Genomic DNA, 13,723 nt, shown 5'->3' with positions numbered 1-13,723 from the left:
CGCGCGCGCGCACTCACACACACACACACACATCTTTAATGGTTTCCATTTTAAACTTTAGAACTTTAGTGCTTCCAAGACAACTTAAATAAAGAGAAAGGGAAACAAGATAATTGGAACTCATATTCACTGGTTCAATCTTTTTTAAAACAACCAATGGAATGAAAAAAAAAAAAAAAAAGAAATGAAAAGAAAGAAAAAGGTCACTGCTGGAAACACCAACAGAACATGCATAGATCTGATCAGCACATGAACAAAAGAGATTAACCAGTACCACAGTGCGTTTGTTAGTATGTGTTTGTGTGTGTTTGCACATACCATGCGTGTGCTTCTGCATGCAAACAAGTGGGTATATGTTTGTAGATTGTGGGCCATTGTCTGATGGAACAGGATGTCATCAAAAATGTGGGGATTTATGTTAGAATTATGCATTTTCATGATTTTCTATCAATCAGATTCAAAATGTCAGAGTCTGATCTGCTGATGTGTTTCTGTTGTTTTTTTTACAGCTGGCAAGTGATGGCATTAATAAGCACATCACACAGAGTCTGCTGGACCAAGCGAAATACAAATCAGAGATAAAAAATGGAGCTGATCTAGTCGCTCAGGTGAAGGAAGAGCTGGGTGTTTACTTTCAGAACAAGATCCAAGCTGCTGAGGTAATTTATTTATTTATCTATTTTATTTTTTCCTTTCAAATAAAATTTGATAAAATCAAAACACTTTATTAATCCATATGGAGATTAACTTATGCAGTCACAGGCTCATTATAAACACAACCACAGTATGACCATGCACACCTTAAAAAAGAGGTTAAAAGTCGTCAAATAAAAGATATACAATAGCTGATGATAGACTATAACACACACACACACACACACACACACACACACACACACACACACACACACACACATACACACTAAAATATTGCTCATGTATCAATATGTTCAAATCAAATTTCAAAACATCCAACAAATAAAATGCGTCCACCTAGGAAGCGAGAGAATCTGAGCACGCTGGTTCGAATCACAGCTCAGCCGCCAATATTTTCTCCCCCTCCACTAGACCTCGATTGGTGGTCTGGACGCTAGTCATTCGGATGAGACGATAAACTGAGGTCCCATGTGCAGCATGCACTTAGTGCACGTAAAAGAACCCACTGCAACAAAAGGGTTGTTCCTGGCAAAATTCTTTAGAAAAATCCACTTTGATAGGAAAAACAAATAAAATTGCACGCAGGAAAAAATACCAAAAATGGGTGGCACTGTTGTGTAGCGACGTGCTCTCCCTGGGGAGAGCAGCCTGAATTTCACACAGAGAAATCTGTTGTGATAAAAAGAAATGCAAATACAAATCAATAACACACGCACATACACACACACACACACATGTACATGTTTGATTGCTTGTTTGTTTCTTTCTGTCTGTGCGTCTTAATGGGGAATTTCCAATAAGAAAAGATATTGTGGATTTTATTTTGTACAAAACAGTAATATAGCTGGCTATTTTTTTATGTATGATATGTTTCAGAGACTAGCAGAAAAAGTTCTGGAGCTGCATGACTCCTTCCTTAAACAAAACACAACTGTCGATGCAGATCGGCTTAATGATTTGTCCGTGGATGTCTACAAAGACTCAGACATTCCAGCACGTCTTCCTAATGATTTGAACTTCAGCCCGTACGTCCATTAATATTTTATTCATTTTGTGTGTGTTTATCTTTGAAAAAGAAAAAAAGAAAAAAGAGAGAGCCAGTTTTATGAAAATATTTGTGTGAAATATCTCAGAACTTTACTTAAAAATTGTTTTGAATAAATCAAAATTTTCATGGTATTTAGTCATGACAAAGCTCTGGATGTCTTTGAATGTGTGTTTGTTTGATTTTGATCGTTTGTGTTTTTTATTTGTTAACTGTAGTCATGAAGTGTATGTTGCATGTGTTGATGCATATATCATTTTACATTCTTCCTTGTGTACATGTTTCTATATGTGTGTGTGTGTGTGTGCACGTGTTTGTGCCAGCATGTGTGTGTGTTTGTGTGTGTGTGTGTGTGTTTGAATAAGTACATATTATGTATTTGTAAGTGTGTGTGTGTGTGTGTGTGTGTGTGTGTGTGTGTGTGATGCATGCATGTTTAAGTGAACACATTATTTTGAACTGCTCATGGCAGATACTTCCAGCAGAAAGTGAGCAAACGACACTCCACAGTGAAGATAGCAGACGAAGTGCCCAGGGAACACCAGTCGGTCATCAACACTGTGCACTTCACCAAAGGCCTAGAGAGTGTGTTCATTGAGAATGCTGAAATGGATGCATTGCTCAGGTATTCATTCATTGCGTGTCTTGTCTACTCTGCAGGCATTTAATTGTGTCTGGTCATTTCTGTCTTAGCTGCATGCTTTTTGTGGGTGCCACTGTGAACACACAACCTAAATGTGGACATTTTTATGCACCATATACAAATCAAGTTTTTTTGTTCATTTGTACCCAATAGCCAGTTTATGTTTTTAAAAACAAATGTTTTTTGTTTAATGCTGATAATTGTTAGACATTAGGTGGACTTTGCCTGGCATTAACAAAAATATATTTCTTAGGAAAGTGATAGTAGTGTATTTTGTGTTGTACTGGGTTGGAGAGTTGTAAAGAGTGCTGGAATGGTTGTGCCATCAAATTGTTGTTCGTTCCATTTAAGCTTCATCACCGAAAATCAAACTTAAAAATTTTCTCTTTTATCATCAACATTAGGTATAATGTTTTGCTAATGTCAACATTTGGTAAAAAGTCAATAATAATCAGCAAGTATCTTTTGTAGTCTGTGCACCGTTTCTCATTGTGAGCATCTTATTTTTCTTCTTCTTCACAGTCTTCTGCTCCCAGATGCATGGCAGCATTTGTTTTTAATTTTGCTATCTAGATCTAGGACTTGCATGCATGTAGAATATGCTTAGCGTTTTTTATGATTTGATAACCCACAAATGCTTACGGGATCTTTAGAATGTATAGTTAGCCTCTTGTACACAAGGGAACTTAAACCTCTTGCATTCACTCCAGCCACAGCCAAACACTAGGAAGAATTTCTGTGTGATGTGGTTGAATAATAATGGAGTCTCCCATTGGACCGACGGACGAGTAGGCAGGCAGGCTTATCTGTCAGTGTGTGTCCTCATATGGGAGAAGAGGCCGATTCTGGATGCGCAGCACTTCCCGCAGGTGTTGCAAGGGAAAACGTCTCCAGAAGTTGAGCCCTGCTTCCTTCGCTCATGCTTCTCCTTAATGGCCAGCCACTAGAGCACAGCATCCTCCAGTGAGAGCGGTCAAGGGCATCAGTTTCCCAGGAAGCGATTTCTGTGTCACAGGCTTTGAAGTTTGTCTTCAAGGTGTCCTTGAAGCGCTTGCAGGGTCTTCCAAGTTCGCAGTGGCCTTCCTTCAGCTGGCCATGCAAGAGCATCTTCGGGATCCTGCTGTCTGTCATGCGGACAATGTGTCCTGTCCAGCGTAGCTGGCACTGGATCAGCAGGCTTTCGATGCTGGCAGGCCGCTCCTCTCTAGGACCTGGAGGTTGGAGACCCTGTCTTGCCACTTTATGCTGAGGATCTTTCGTAGGCATCTCTGGTGAAACTGCTCAAGTTGTTGAATGTGACGGCGATATGTCGTCCATGTTTCACAGCAGTACAACAAGGTGGTCAGCACAACAGCTCTGTAGGTTTTGATTTTGGTGCTGAGCCTGATGCCTTTGTTGTTCCACAGCCTGTTGTTGAGTCTGCCAAAGGCGGAGCTGGCCTTGGCGATGTGCAGTGTCACTTCTGCATCAAGGGCTCCGTTGCTGCATAGGGTGCTGCCCAGTTAGCAAAACTTGTCGACTGACTTTTTCTCTGTCGTCGATCTTGATTGCAGGTGGGGGGTAGGCACTGGCGTTCTGTGAGCTAGCTGGTTCCTTCATGAATCTCTCTCTGTCTCTCTTTCTCTCTCTCTCTCTCTCTCTCTGTCTCTCTCAGTCACTCTCTCCTCTCCCCCCCCCCCCATCTCTCTCTCTATACATATATGTGTATATATATATATATATATATATATATATATATATATATATATATATATATATATATATATATATATATATTTATGTTGTTGTTTTTTACAGATGGCAATACTTTGGCTCAACTACGGGCGTTACGCGTCTCTACCCGGGCAGAGAGTGGTCCACCAACTTTGCTGGGTTCTATAACGACTACGACCCGCGAGTTCGGCCGTGGTACATTGCCGCGACCAGTGGCCCAAAGGATGTGATCATTGTTCTGGACTGCAGGTGACTTGGTGTTGTGGTGCACAGTCAGGTATGCTCTTCTCCCCCAATTTTTGGTTGCTTTCTGTTTCTTTTTTTTTTTTTTTTTTTTGCTGCCCCATCATCTGCACCGTTTCAGTGGCATTACTCCCATGCCGCTCATTTAGATTCCCCCATACACGGCCACACTCGGGTTCGTCCGTCGCAGTTCCAGCATCAGCAGTCCACAGGGAGCCATCGATGTTAGGTTGCCAGGAGGCCACACACCAGAGGAGACCCTGCACTGCTGCTGAGTCACTTCGGTGGTGTTCAGTGGTGCCTGTTCTGATTTAACGTACTTAGGACACCACCTACTAAGCCCCCTGCTAATGACAATAATGGCTTAGTTACGGAGCCAGACTGAGTGAGCATCCCTCCCTGAGTGGAGACCGCCACCACGTCCCTCAAACAACAGCCCCCCATGAATTTGCCGACACTGACAACGTTGACAGGACTCACCCCAAGCACGGAAGTGGAGGGGTATCGAAACTGAGGTCACCATGAGAGTAGGACATGAAAGGCCACAGACTTTGAGACTGTTTTGTTTATATTGATGATGATGAAGGAGGAGGAGGATGACGATGATGATGACGATGTTGCTCTGGAGGTCCATTTTGGTTTGGGACTGTGTGACAAGGCTGTACTCTACGCTTCCTGTTATAATAATATCCCGGCGTTAACCAGGCCCGAGAGATATAGACACTTGCAGTGTTGGTCAGGTAATTAGAGCAACACACCCAAAGATGCATCCTTGAAGTGGATGACACTCGACTGTGTGGTCCCAGTCTCCCCATTTAAGCCCACAGCACACTCAACTCTGGGTAGGAGCCGGCCATGGGCCGAAAAACCCACCTCCGCTGGGATTCGAACCCACGTCCTCCCAGCCATCAGTCCGCGACGCTAACCACTTCGCCACGGCGGCTTTCTGTTCTTATTTTTGATTCATTTCCATGAATTAACTCTAGAAATAACTAATAGATAAGCTGTTATGTAGTCTTCCGGGATGAGATGATTAACCAAGGTTCTGTGTGCACATGTACTTGGTCCTCATGAAAGAATACACTTTGACAAAAGGGTCGTCTCTAACAGAATTCTGAAGAAAAATTTACTTTGATAGTAAAATAAAACAACAACCGACACTTGTAGACAGAAAAAAAAAGAGAAAAAAGAGGATGGCATTGCACTGTGGCAATGCACTCTCCCACAAATTCCACAGACAGTAATCTGTTGTGACAAAATGTGATGCAATACAATACAATACAATACAATACAATACAATACAGTATAGTAACAAATCAATAACAATACAATAACAGTGTAATCTAATACAATCCAATACAATACAGTACAGCATGTTACTTAATGCTATTACAGTACAATATGTTACTTAATACTGTGCTTTAACATGAAAAGTGTATGAACATAAAATGAAAATTGAGTCGGTTTACTGAACATTCACTCATTTATGCCCATACATGATAAACAGATGGACATGCAAGCAGCACACGCACACACACACACACACACACACACACACACACACTCACACACACACACACACAGAGGCACACAGACATGCACACACATGCGCACATGTGCTCACATGTGCACACACATATATCCTTGATACCTGAATAGACCAGTGTGCTTTTGTGTTCTTTAGAACCTTATTTTCTTAGCTACTTTATTCCGTTTATAGTCTGCATTTTGTTGTTGTTATTTTTTTGCATGTCATCATTATGCATCTTAAATGTTGAGATCACTTTTTGTTACATAGCTTAACCCCTTGACTACGTAATAATTGTGTGTCATCATTATGCAGCTTAAATGTTGAGATTGCTTTTAATTACACATACTTAGCCGTGACCCACTAGTGCAGACTTGGGCAGGGGTCTGACATTCCTGACCTGAGCAAACTACTGTCCGCCTATGCGGAGTTTTGTTTCATAGCTAAACCCCTTGGCTACTTAACCATGATGAATTGAAATCAATGTGGCATGAATTTGAAAGTGTGACAGCTACTTCTTGCATACTTTTAAGCGGTGTGATTGGTTTTGCTGAACAAAAATTCATGCAGTCCCACAAGGAAGGAGTCTAAAAAAAAGATGACCAGTGTCCTAACCTGTAATCTCAGTCACATCTCCAGCAACAGCCCTTAACTGACGGAGCATACTGATCAGTCAAAGGGTTAAAGGAGGAAAAAATCAGTCCAGGAAGGGCATTACATTTATGTCATAACTGTGGTGATTTTTTTTTTTTCCAGTCTGTCCATTAAAGGAGAGAAGTTTGCCATTGCCAAAGCTGTAGCCAAGAATGTGATCCGTACTCTGACCAAACAAGATTATGTGAACGTCATCTGCTCACGTGCCAGTCATTGGAATGAGGTTGGAAAGTAAGTATAAGAAACTTATTTGATGTGTCTTGATTAGTTGCTTGTATCAATAACAGAAAAAACAAGAGAGGCAAGGCCTTCAAGACTCACTTGTGATACACTTAAAAAAAAAAAAAAAAATCTAATTGTTAAAATGTGTTCTGTATTTGTTATTATAAAGCTTCGGGTTAAAAAAAAAAAGAAAAAAAAAAGTCCTAACCAGATTCGAACCCCTCGTGTTTGGGTGAGAAGAAACTGTCTTACCCATTACACTATCGTGGCTCCTTAACTGACGTTCTAAAATTTAATATTTGAACATACTTTTTTAAAGGGCGATAAATCAATTGCGGTATTCACAGTGAGAACGCTGTTTAAATCATATTATTCTGGTGTATCTTGGGCATTCAAAAAATCTTTAAGGGCAATAAAAAATTCTTTTTAAGTCCGCGGTAAAGGAGATGTGGTTATCACCGCAACCACACTGCAACATTTAGCCGTTTTCTCTAGATCTAGGTAGATGTACAAGTTTAGTTACACCCGCCAGGAATGTAGTACGACATGGTCGATTCAATTTCTCTTTTATGTTTGTTCTAGTTTTATAGTTTTAAAGTTGATATGAAAATTTAGTATTTTGTTAAACTAATAACATGTAGAGCCAAGTACAAGTACTTATAAACGTCGTATGAAGTGAAAAGGACTTCATTTTGAGAAAAGTCAAGACTGGAAATTTTTTCGTTTCATCAATTCAAGGGTATTAACTCGCATGGTTTACAATTTTTAACTGTGAATTCCGACTGATTCTGTGGATATTTTTATGGCAGTTTGGGGCATAACCCAGTAAGTGATGAGGCGTTCACAAATCTTTCTCTGAATAAATATTTAACGGTCTCCTTCTCCAACTTTCCATCACATGTTATCGTGTATTGTCGATTGAATATAGGATTGAACGGGCAGGTCAGCAACTTGAAACAAAATGGCGTCGTTCGCGTTCGCGAAGAGTATGAGCACGCGCTTTCAATGTGTATAAATATGTGTACGCAATTGATTTTTGCCCATGACCTTCAGGGCTCAGCCAATAGATCTATAAAGTCCACTCGTCCTATTGATTTTAGTATTTTCCGAAAAAGACCACTTGGGCAAATGAACACAGTGAAAGCCCTGTACACTGACAGTAAAACACACAAGCTTTATATATATTGAGTATAATTTCAAAATGTAATGTTTAAGATGAGAAAGATCAGTTTAAAGCAAATTAAGTCCCCTAGCATTAATTACAGATTAATTTCCCTTTTTTACTATCTGCACCAAAAGGTTTGCAAAATAAATAAAACTTCCATGCTTAGCAAAAGAAGTTCTTGTTTGAACAAAACATGATAATAATGACTGCTCTTGTTGTTGTGTCAGAATATCAGATCAAAGTGCCAAATTTAGAGAATAAAAAAAATATAAATATGACAGTAAATGCAGTTTACATATAATTTGGCTTCTTTTTTATTTTTTTGAGTCCATCCCAGAGATGCAATATTGTTTTAAACAAGATGACTGGAAAGAACTGAATTTTTCCTATTTTTATGCCGAATTTGGTGTCAACTGACAAAGTATTTGCAGAGAAAATGTTGATGTTAAAGTTTACCATGGACATACAGACACACAGGCACACACACACACACACACACACACACAGACAACTTGTTTACACAAGTGAGTCAAAAAGAAGAAAAAAAATAATATCTTGCCATTGTTTTACCACTTCTGTGATTGAGTAATGTCTTTCCAATTAGGAGCTGGCCAGTTACATATAAAAGTTGTTCAATAGGAAATTTGTCATCAAAAAACTAATTCATCTCTGTCTCTCTGTCTCTGTTTGTCTGTCTGTCCTTCCTCTGCGTACATGTATTTCTCTACCCATGACGCCATCCCTGTTGTTGTTTTTTTCTTTCTCCTTTTTTCCTTTCTTCCTCTTTTCTTTTTCCTTATATAAAGAGTTTCTTTGTCTGTTCTTATGATAATTGTAAACTCATCTTTGATTTATTTATAGTCTAATATGAGTAACTTCAGTGAACATACTATCACTAATGTTGATAGTAATGAACACATATTCTGTACCTTTTATCTGAAACAGAGCCTAAAGTATTTTATGTGTGCGAAAGTCATGAAACTGTAAATGGTGAAACGATGAAATAAATCAGTTCACACACTCATTGCAAACAGACATCATGAGACCACTGATCCAACTTATTTGCACCCCCTGCCCACAATTACACACACACACACACACACACACACACAAACACACACACACACACACCACACACACACACACACACACACACACACACACTATTTTTTTTGTCTCCATCAATTCAAACATCACTAAACAGTGAAAAGACGTTGAACTAAAGAAAGAGGAAAACACTCAGTCTGATCTACAGACAGTCTCACAAAACATATACATAAAACATCCTCAGCATGGACGAAAAGCTGTTTGGAACTGAATGAATAAATAAATTCACAAAACCAACCACAACATGTCGCGCACTCACATTTCAGATGGTACATGTATGACACGGACGTGCTGAGCTGTCAGAAGAAACGCATGGTGCCAGCAACCAACGCTCACAGGAAAGACCTAATCGAGAAGATCGACAAGCTGAAGGCAGGGGGCACCACCGAACTTCAGTAAGTGAAAGAGAAGCTTCTTAGCTATACAAGGCAATGGGACAAAAAAAAAAAAAAAAAAAAAGAACTTATGACAAGGGTGCAGAGGCAGAACTAACGGTTAGAGCGCTGGGTTCTTGCCCAGGTTTCCTGAGTTGGATCCATGATTTTTTTTGATTTTTTTTCTGCCCCATCATCTGCACCATTTCAGTGGCATTACTCTCACGCTGCTCATTTAGATTCCTCCATACTATGGCCACACCCGGGTTCGTCTGTCACAGTTCCAGCATCGGCAGTCCGCAGGGAACCATCGATGTCAGGATGCCAGGAGGCCACACACCAGAGGAGACCCTGCAGTGCTGCTGAGTCACTTCGGTGGTGTTCGGTGGATCCACGATTTTTTCGCACCTGGTGGGTTAAGGATGGGGATTTTTTTTGATCTTCCATGTCAGCAGTTGTGCAGACCTGCTTGTACCTCGGCCCCCTTCGTGTGTATATGCATGCAGAAGATCAAAGGTGCATGTTAGGGATTCTGTAATCCATGTCAGCGTTGGTGGGTTATGGAAAAAAAGAACATACCCAGCATGGGCAACTGTGAACATGGAGTATGGCTGCCTACATATCAGGGTAAAAATGGTTATACTTGTGAAAGCTCACTCATACATATAACTCCACTTTGGAGTTGCAGCCCACAAAGGCTGGAAGGGAAGCAGTAGTAGAATTTATAATACAGTGAAGAGACATATACCATTTTAATCCAGATTTTTTGTGTCTCTGTGAATGTTTTCTCAGCTGTTAGATACTTTATATTTTTATGAGTCACTCTTAGAAGAAGTAGGAAAGGTGTTTTAGAAATCTCTGTGTGTGTGTGTGTGTGTGTGCGTGTGTGTGTGTATGTGTGTGTGTGTGTGTGTGTGTGTGAAGTCAAGTCAAAATGATCTTTAATGAGGGTAAAAGAATAAGCTTCTACACGGTTTTTTTTCCATCCTGCCCTCAGAAAAAAAAGAAAGGAAAAAGAAAAGACCAGAAAACAGAAGAAAAGATGGAGGGGGTGGGAAGAGTATAACATGAAAGATCAAGTGCGATAAGAAACACAAATTCTATGGTGAAAAACGGTATACGGACAAATAGCAAATGAACATATATATATGATATCGACAGAGTTATACACACAAAAGCAGCATTCTTACGTCATTAAGTTGATTAACAAAGATATTTTATGAGAGAGACAGTGAGGGTGAGAACGAGAGCAAGACTGAAGACAGACAGACAGACAGACAGACAGACAGACAGAACTGGTAAAAATACAAGTTCAGAAAGGGAGGAAAAGAAGGTAGGTTGAGTCAGAAGACAGAGAGAAATTAACAAACAGATGGATACACAATAAATAGACAGGAATATCAGAGACAAAGGATAATCATGACAATTTATATAAGGTATCATATTTTTTCCATCAAATATTTCTTGAGAGCTTTTTTTTTTTTTTGAAGTTTGCTTCAAATGACATGATTTTAAAGAGGAAGGTCAGCTGTTTCATACTTTCCTGTATCGTAATGTATAGGGAAGGGTTTGACATATCCTGCATGCTTACCTAAATAAATGCTACGTTATGAATTTTGATGCTAACTGGAAGGTGGTCGACATCACCTTTGAACTGCTGCTTTCTTCGATAATTTGTTTTATTATTTCAATAATGCTGACAGTATGATACAGTACAAGTACAATGCAATACATACAATACAATACATTACGATAAGAAAGAGTTTGACATATCCTGCTGCTTACTTAAATAAATTGTTTGTTATTGATGTTGATTCTGACAGGATAGGGTTTGACGTCAGCTTTGAAAACTGCTGCTTACTTCAATAAATATTTTATTATTTCAGTAATGCTGACAACAAATAACACAATACAATATATTACAATACAGGAAATTGCTGCTAACCTAAATGAATGCTTTGTTATTGATGTTGATGCTGAGAGGAAAAGGTTCAACATCACCTTTGAACTACTGCTTTCTTGAATATTAAAGCAGTTAAAAAAAAAAAAAGAAGCTATTTCTGATGAGACGATAAACAGAGGTCCTGTGTGCAGCATGCACTTAGCACACGTAAAAGAACCCACGGTAACAAAAGGGTTGTTCCTGGCAGAATTCTGTAGAAAAATTCACTTAGGAAAAACAAATAAAACTGCACTCAGGAAAAATTTAAAAAAAAAAAGGTGGTGCTGTGGTGTAGCGACGCGCTGTCCCTGGGGAGAGCAGCCCGAATTCTCACACAGAGAAATCTGTTGTGATGAAAAGAAATACAAATACAAATACAATAGAATACAATGCAATGCAATATAATACAATACAACACAATACAACACAGTACAATACAATGCACTGCAATACAATACATGACAATACATGACAATACATTACAATATAGGAAAGAGTTTGACATATCCTGCTGCTTACTTACATAAATTGTTTGTTATCAGTTTTGATGCTGACAGGAAAGGGTTCGACTTTACCTTTGAACTGCTACTTACTTAACTCATTCTACCCCACAGCTCTTCTTCTTCTTCTGCGTTCACTCGTATGCACACGAGTGGGCTTTAACGTGTATGACCGTTCTTTACCCCGCCATGTAGGCAGCCATACTCCGTTTTCAGGGGTGTGCATGCTGGGTATGTTCTTGTTTCCATAACCCACCGAACGCTGACATGGATTACAGGATCTTTAACGTGCGTATTTGATCTTCTGCTTGCATATACACACAAAGGGGGTTCAGGCAGTAGCAGGTCTGCACATATGTTGACCTGGGAGATCGTAAAAATCTCCACCCTTTACCCACCAGGCGCCGTCACCGTGATTTGAACCCGGGACCCTCAGATTGAAAGTCCAACACTTTAACCACTCGGCTATTGCGCCCATCAACCCCACAGCTCATTTGTTTTCAGTTTTGATGCTGACAGGAAAGGGTTCGACTTTACCTTTGAACTGCTACTTACTTAACTCATTCTACCCCACAGCTACATGCCTCTACAACTCACCTGGACCAGCACTACATGAGACCACTGCAGAAAAAACACAAACATGGTGGTTCACTAAAAATAAAACAGCAAAAATCTAAGGAAAATTGTTGTTTTAATCCGTCAAACATAGCTTCGTTTTCATACTTCCAGAATCAGTCAACGGTTCAGTTTAGAATGCCACCTGTACCAAGCAAGAATGAACGAAATCAGAATAGTGTGTTGGTACGAGAATACTCGTACCTGGTCCACAGAGGAAGTCATCATGGTACGAGTTATCTCGTACCTGCTTTAGAATGAGTTAAGCAAAAAATGCTTTGTTATTGGTGTTGATGCTGACATCTCCCTTTAACTTCTGCTTACTTTAAATAAACGTTTTGTTATCAATCTTGATGCTTGACAGGAAGGGGTTCGACATCACCTTTGAACTGCTGCGCAGTGTTCCCCGCACGGGCTGCCAGTCCATCATCGTGTTTGCCACTGACGGCCTGGACACTGATGGGGAGCAGGTTCGCTGTGGGCCAGGTCAGAGTTCCTTTCCTCTTGTTCTTCTTGTTCTTGTTCTTCTTGTTCTTGTTCTTGTTCTGTCATTATTGATATTATTGGTAATTTATTATTATTATTATTATTATTGTTGTTATTGTTATTATTGACTCACTTGTGTCAACAAAGTGAGTCTATGTTTTAACCCGGTGTTCGGTTGTCTGTGTGTGTGTGTGTCTGTGTGTCCGTGGTAAACTTTAACATTGACATTTTCTCTGCAAATACTTTGTCAGTTGACACTACATTTGGCATAAAAATAGGAAAAATTCAGTTCTTTCCAGTCATCTTGTTTAAAACAATATTGCACCTCTGGGATGGGCACAAAAAAAAAGAAGAAAAAAAAGAATGAAGCCTAATTATATGCAAACTGCATTTACTGTTATATTTATATTTTTTGTATTCTCTAAACTTGGCACTTTGATCTGATATTCTGACACAACAACAAGAGGAGTCATTATTATCATTTTTTGTTCAAACAGGAACTTCTTTTGCTAAGCATGGAATTTTTATTTATTTTGCAAACGTTTTGGTGCAGATAGTAAAAAAGGGAAATTAATCTGTAATTAATGCTAGGGGACTTAATTTGCTTTAAACTGATCTTTCTCATCTTAAACATTACATTTTGAAATTATACTCAATACATAAAAAGCTTGTGCGTTTTACTCTCAGTGTACAAGGCTTTTTTTTTTTTAAGCGCGAAGCTTTATAATAACAAATACAGAACACATTTAACGATTAGATTTTTTTTTTAAGTGTATCACAAGTGAGTCTTGAAGGCCTTGCCTCTTTTGTTATTATTATTATTGTTATT

The 13,723-nt window shown here is 39.3% G+C and overlaps 1 protein-coding gene across 1 annotated transcript in view; it reads left to right on the top strand.

Moving 5' to 3' along the window:
- Window positions 1-13,723, top strand: part of LOC143280468 (voltage-dependent calcium channel subunit alpha-2/delta-2-like) — a 42,669-nt gene that overhangs the window by 1,295 nt on the left and 27,651 nt on the right. The window contains exons 3-9 of the mRNA XM_076585122.1: window positions 510-659; window positions 1,534-1,682; window positions 2,175-2,327; window positions 4,143-4,307; window positions 6,586-6,714; window positions 9,244-9,372; window positions 12,773-12,894. Coding sequence (XP_076441237.1) covers window positions 510-659; window positions 1,534-1,682; window positions 2,175-2,327; window positions 4,143-4,307; window positions 6,586-6,714; window positions 9,244-9,372; window positions 12,773-12,894 — 997 coding nt within the window. The remainder of the gene's footprint in view (window positions 1-509; window positions 660-1,533; window positions 1,683-2,174; window positions 2,328-4,142; window positions 4,308-6,585; window positions 6,715-9,243; window positions 9,373-12,772; window positions 12,895-13,723) is intronic.

The sequence above is a fragment of the Babylonia areolata genome, chromosome 3 (assembly GCF_041734735.1).
Source record: "Babylonia areolata isolate BAREFJ2019XMU chromosome 3, ASM4173473v1, whole genome shotgun sequence".
Taxonomy (NCBI): domain Eukaryota; kingdom Metazoa; phylum Mollusca; class Gastropoda; order Neogastropoda; family Buccinidae; genus Babylonia; species Babylonia areolata.
The sequence above is the reverse complement of the archived record's forward strand: the minus strand, read 5'-3'. Positions and strand labels throughout refer to the sequence as shown.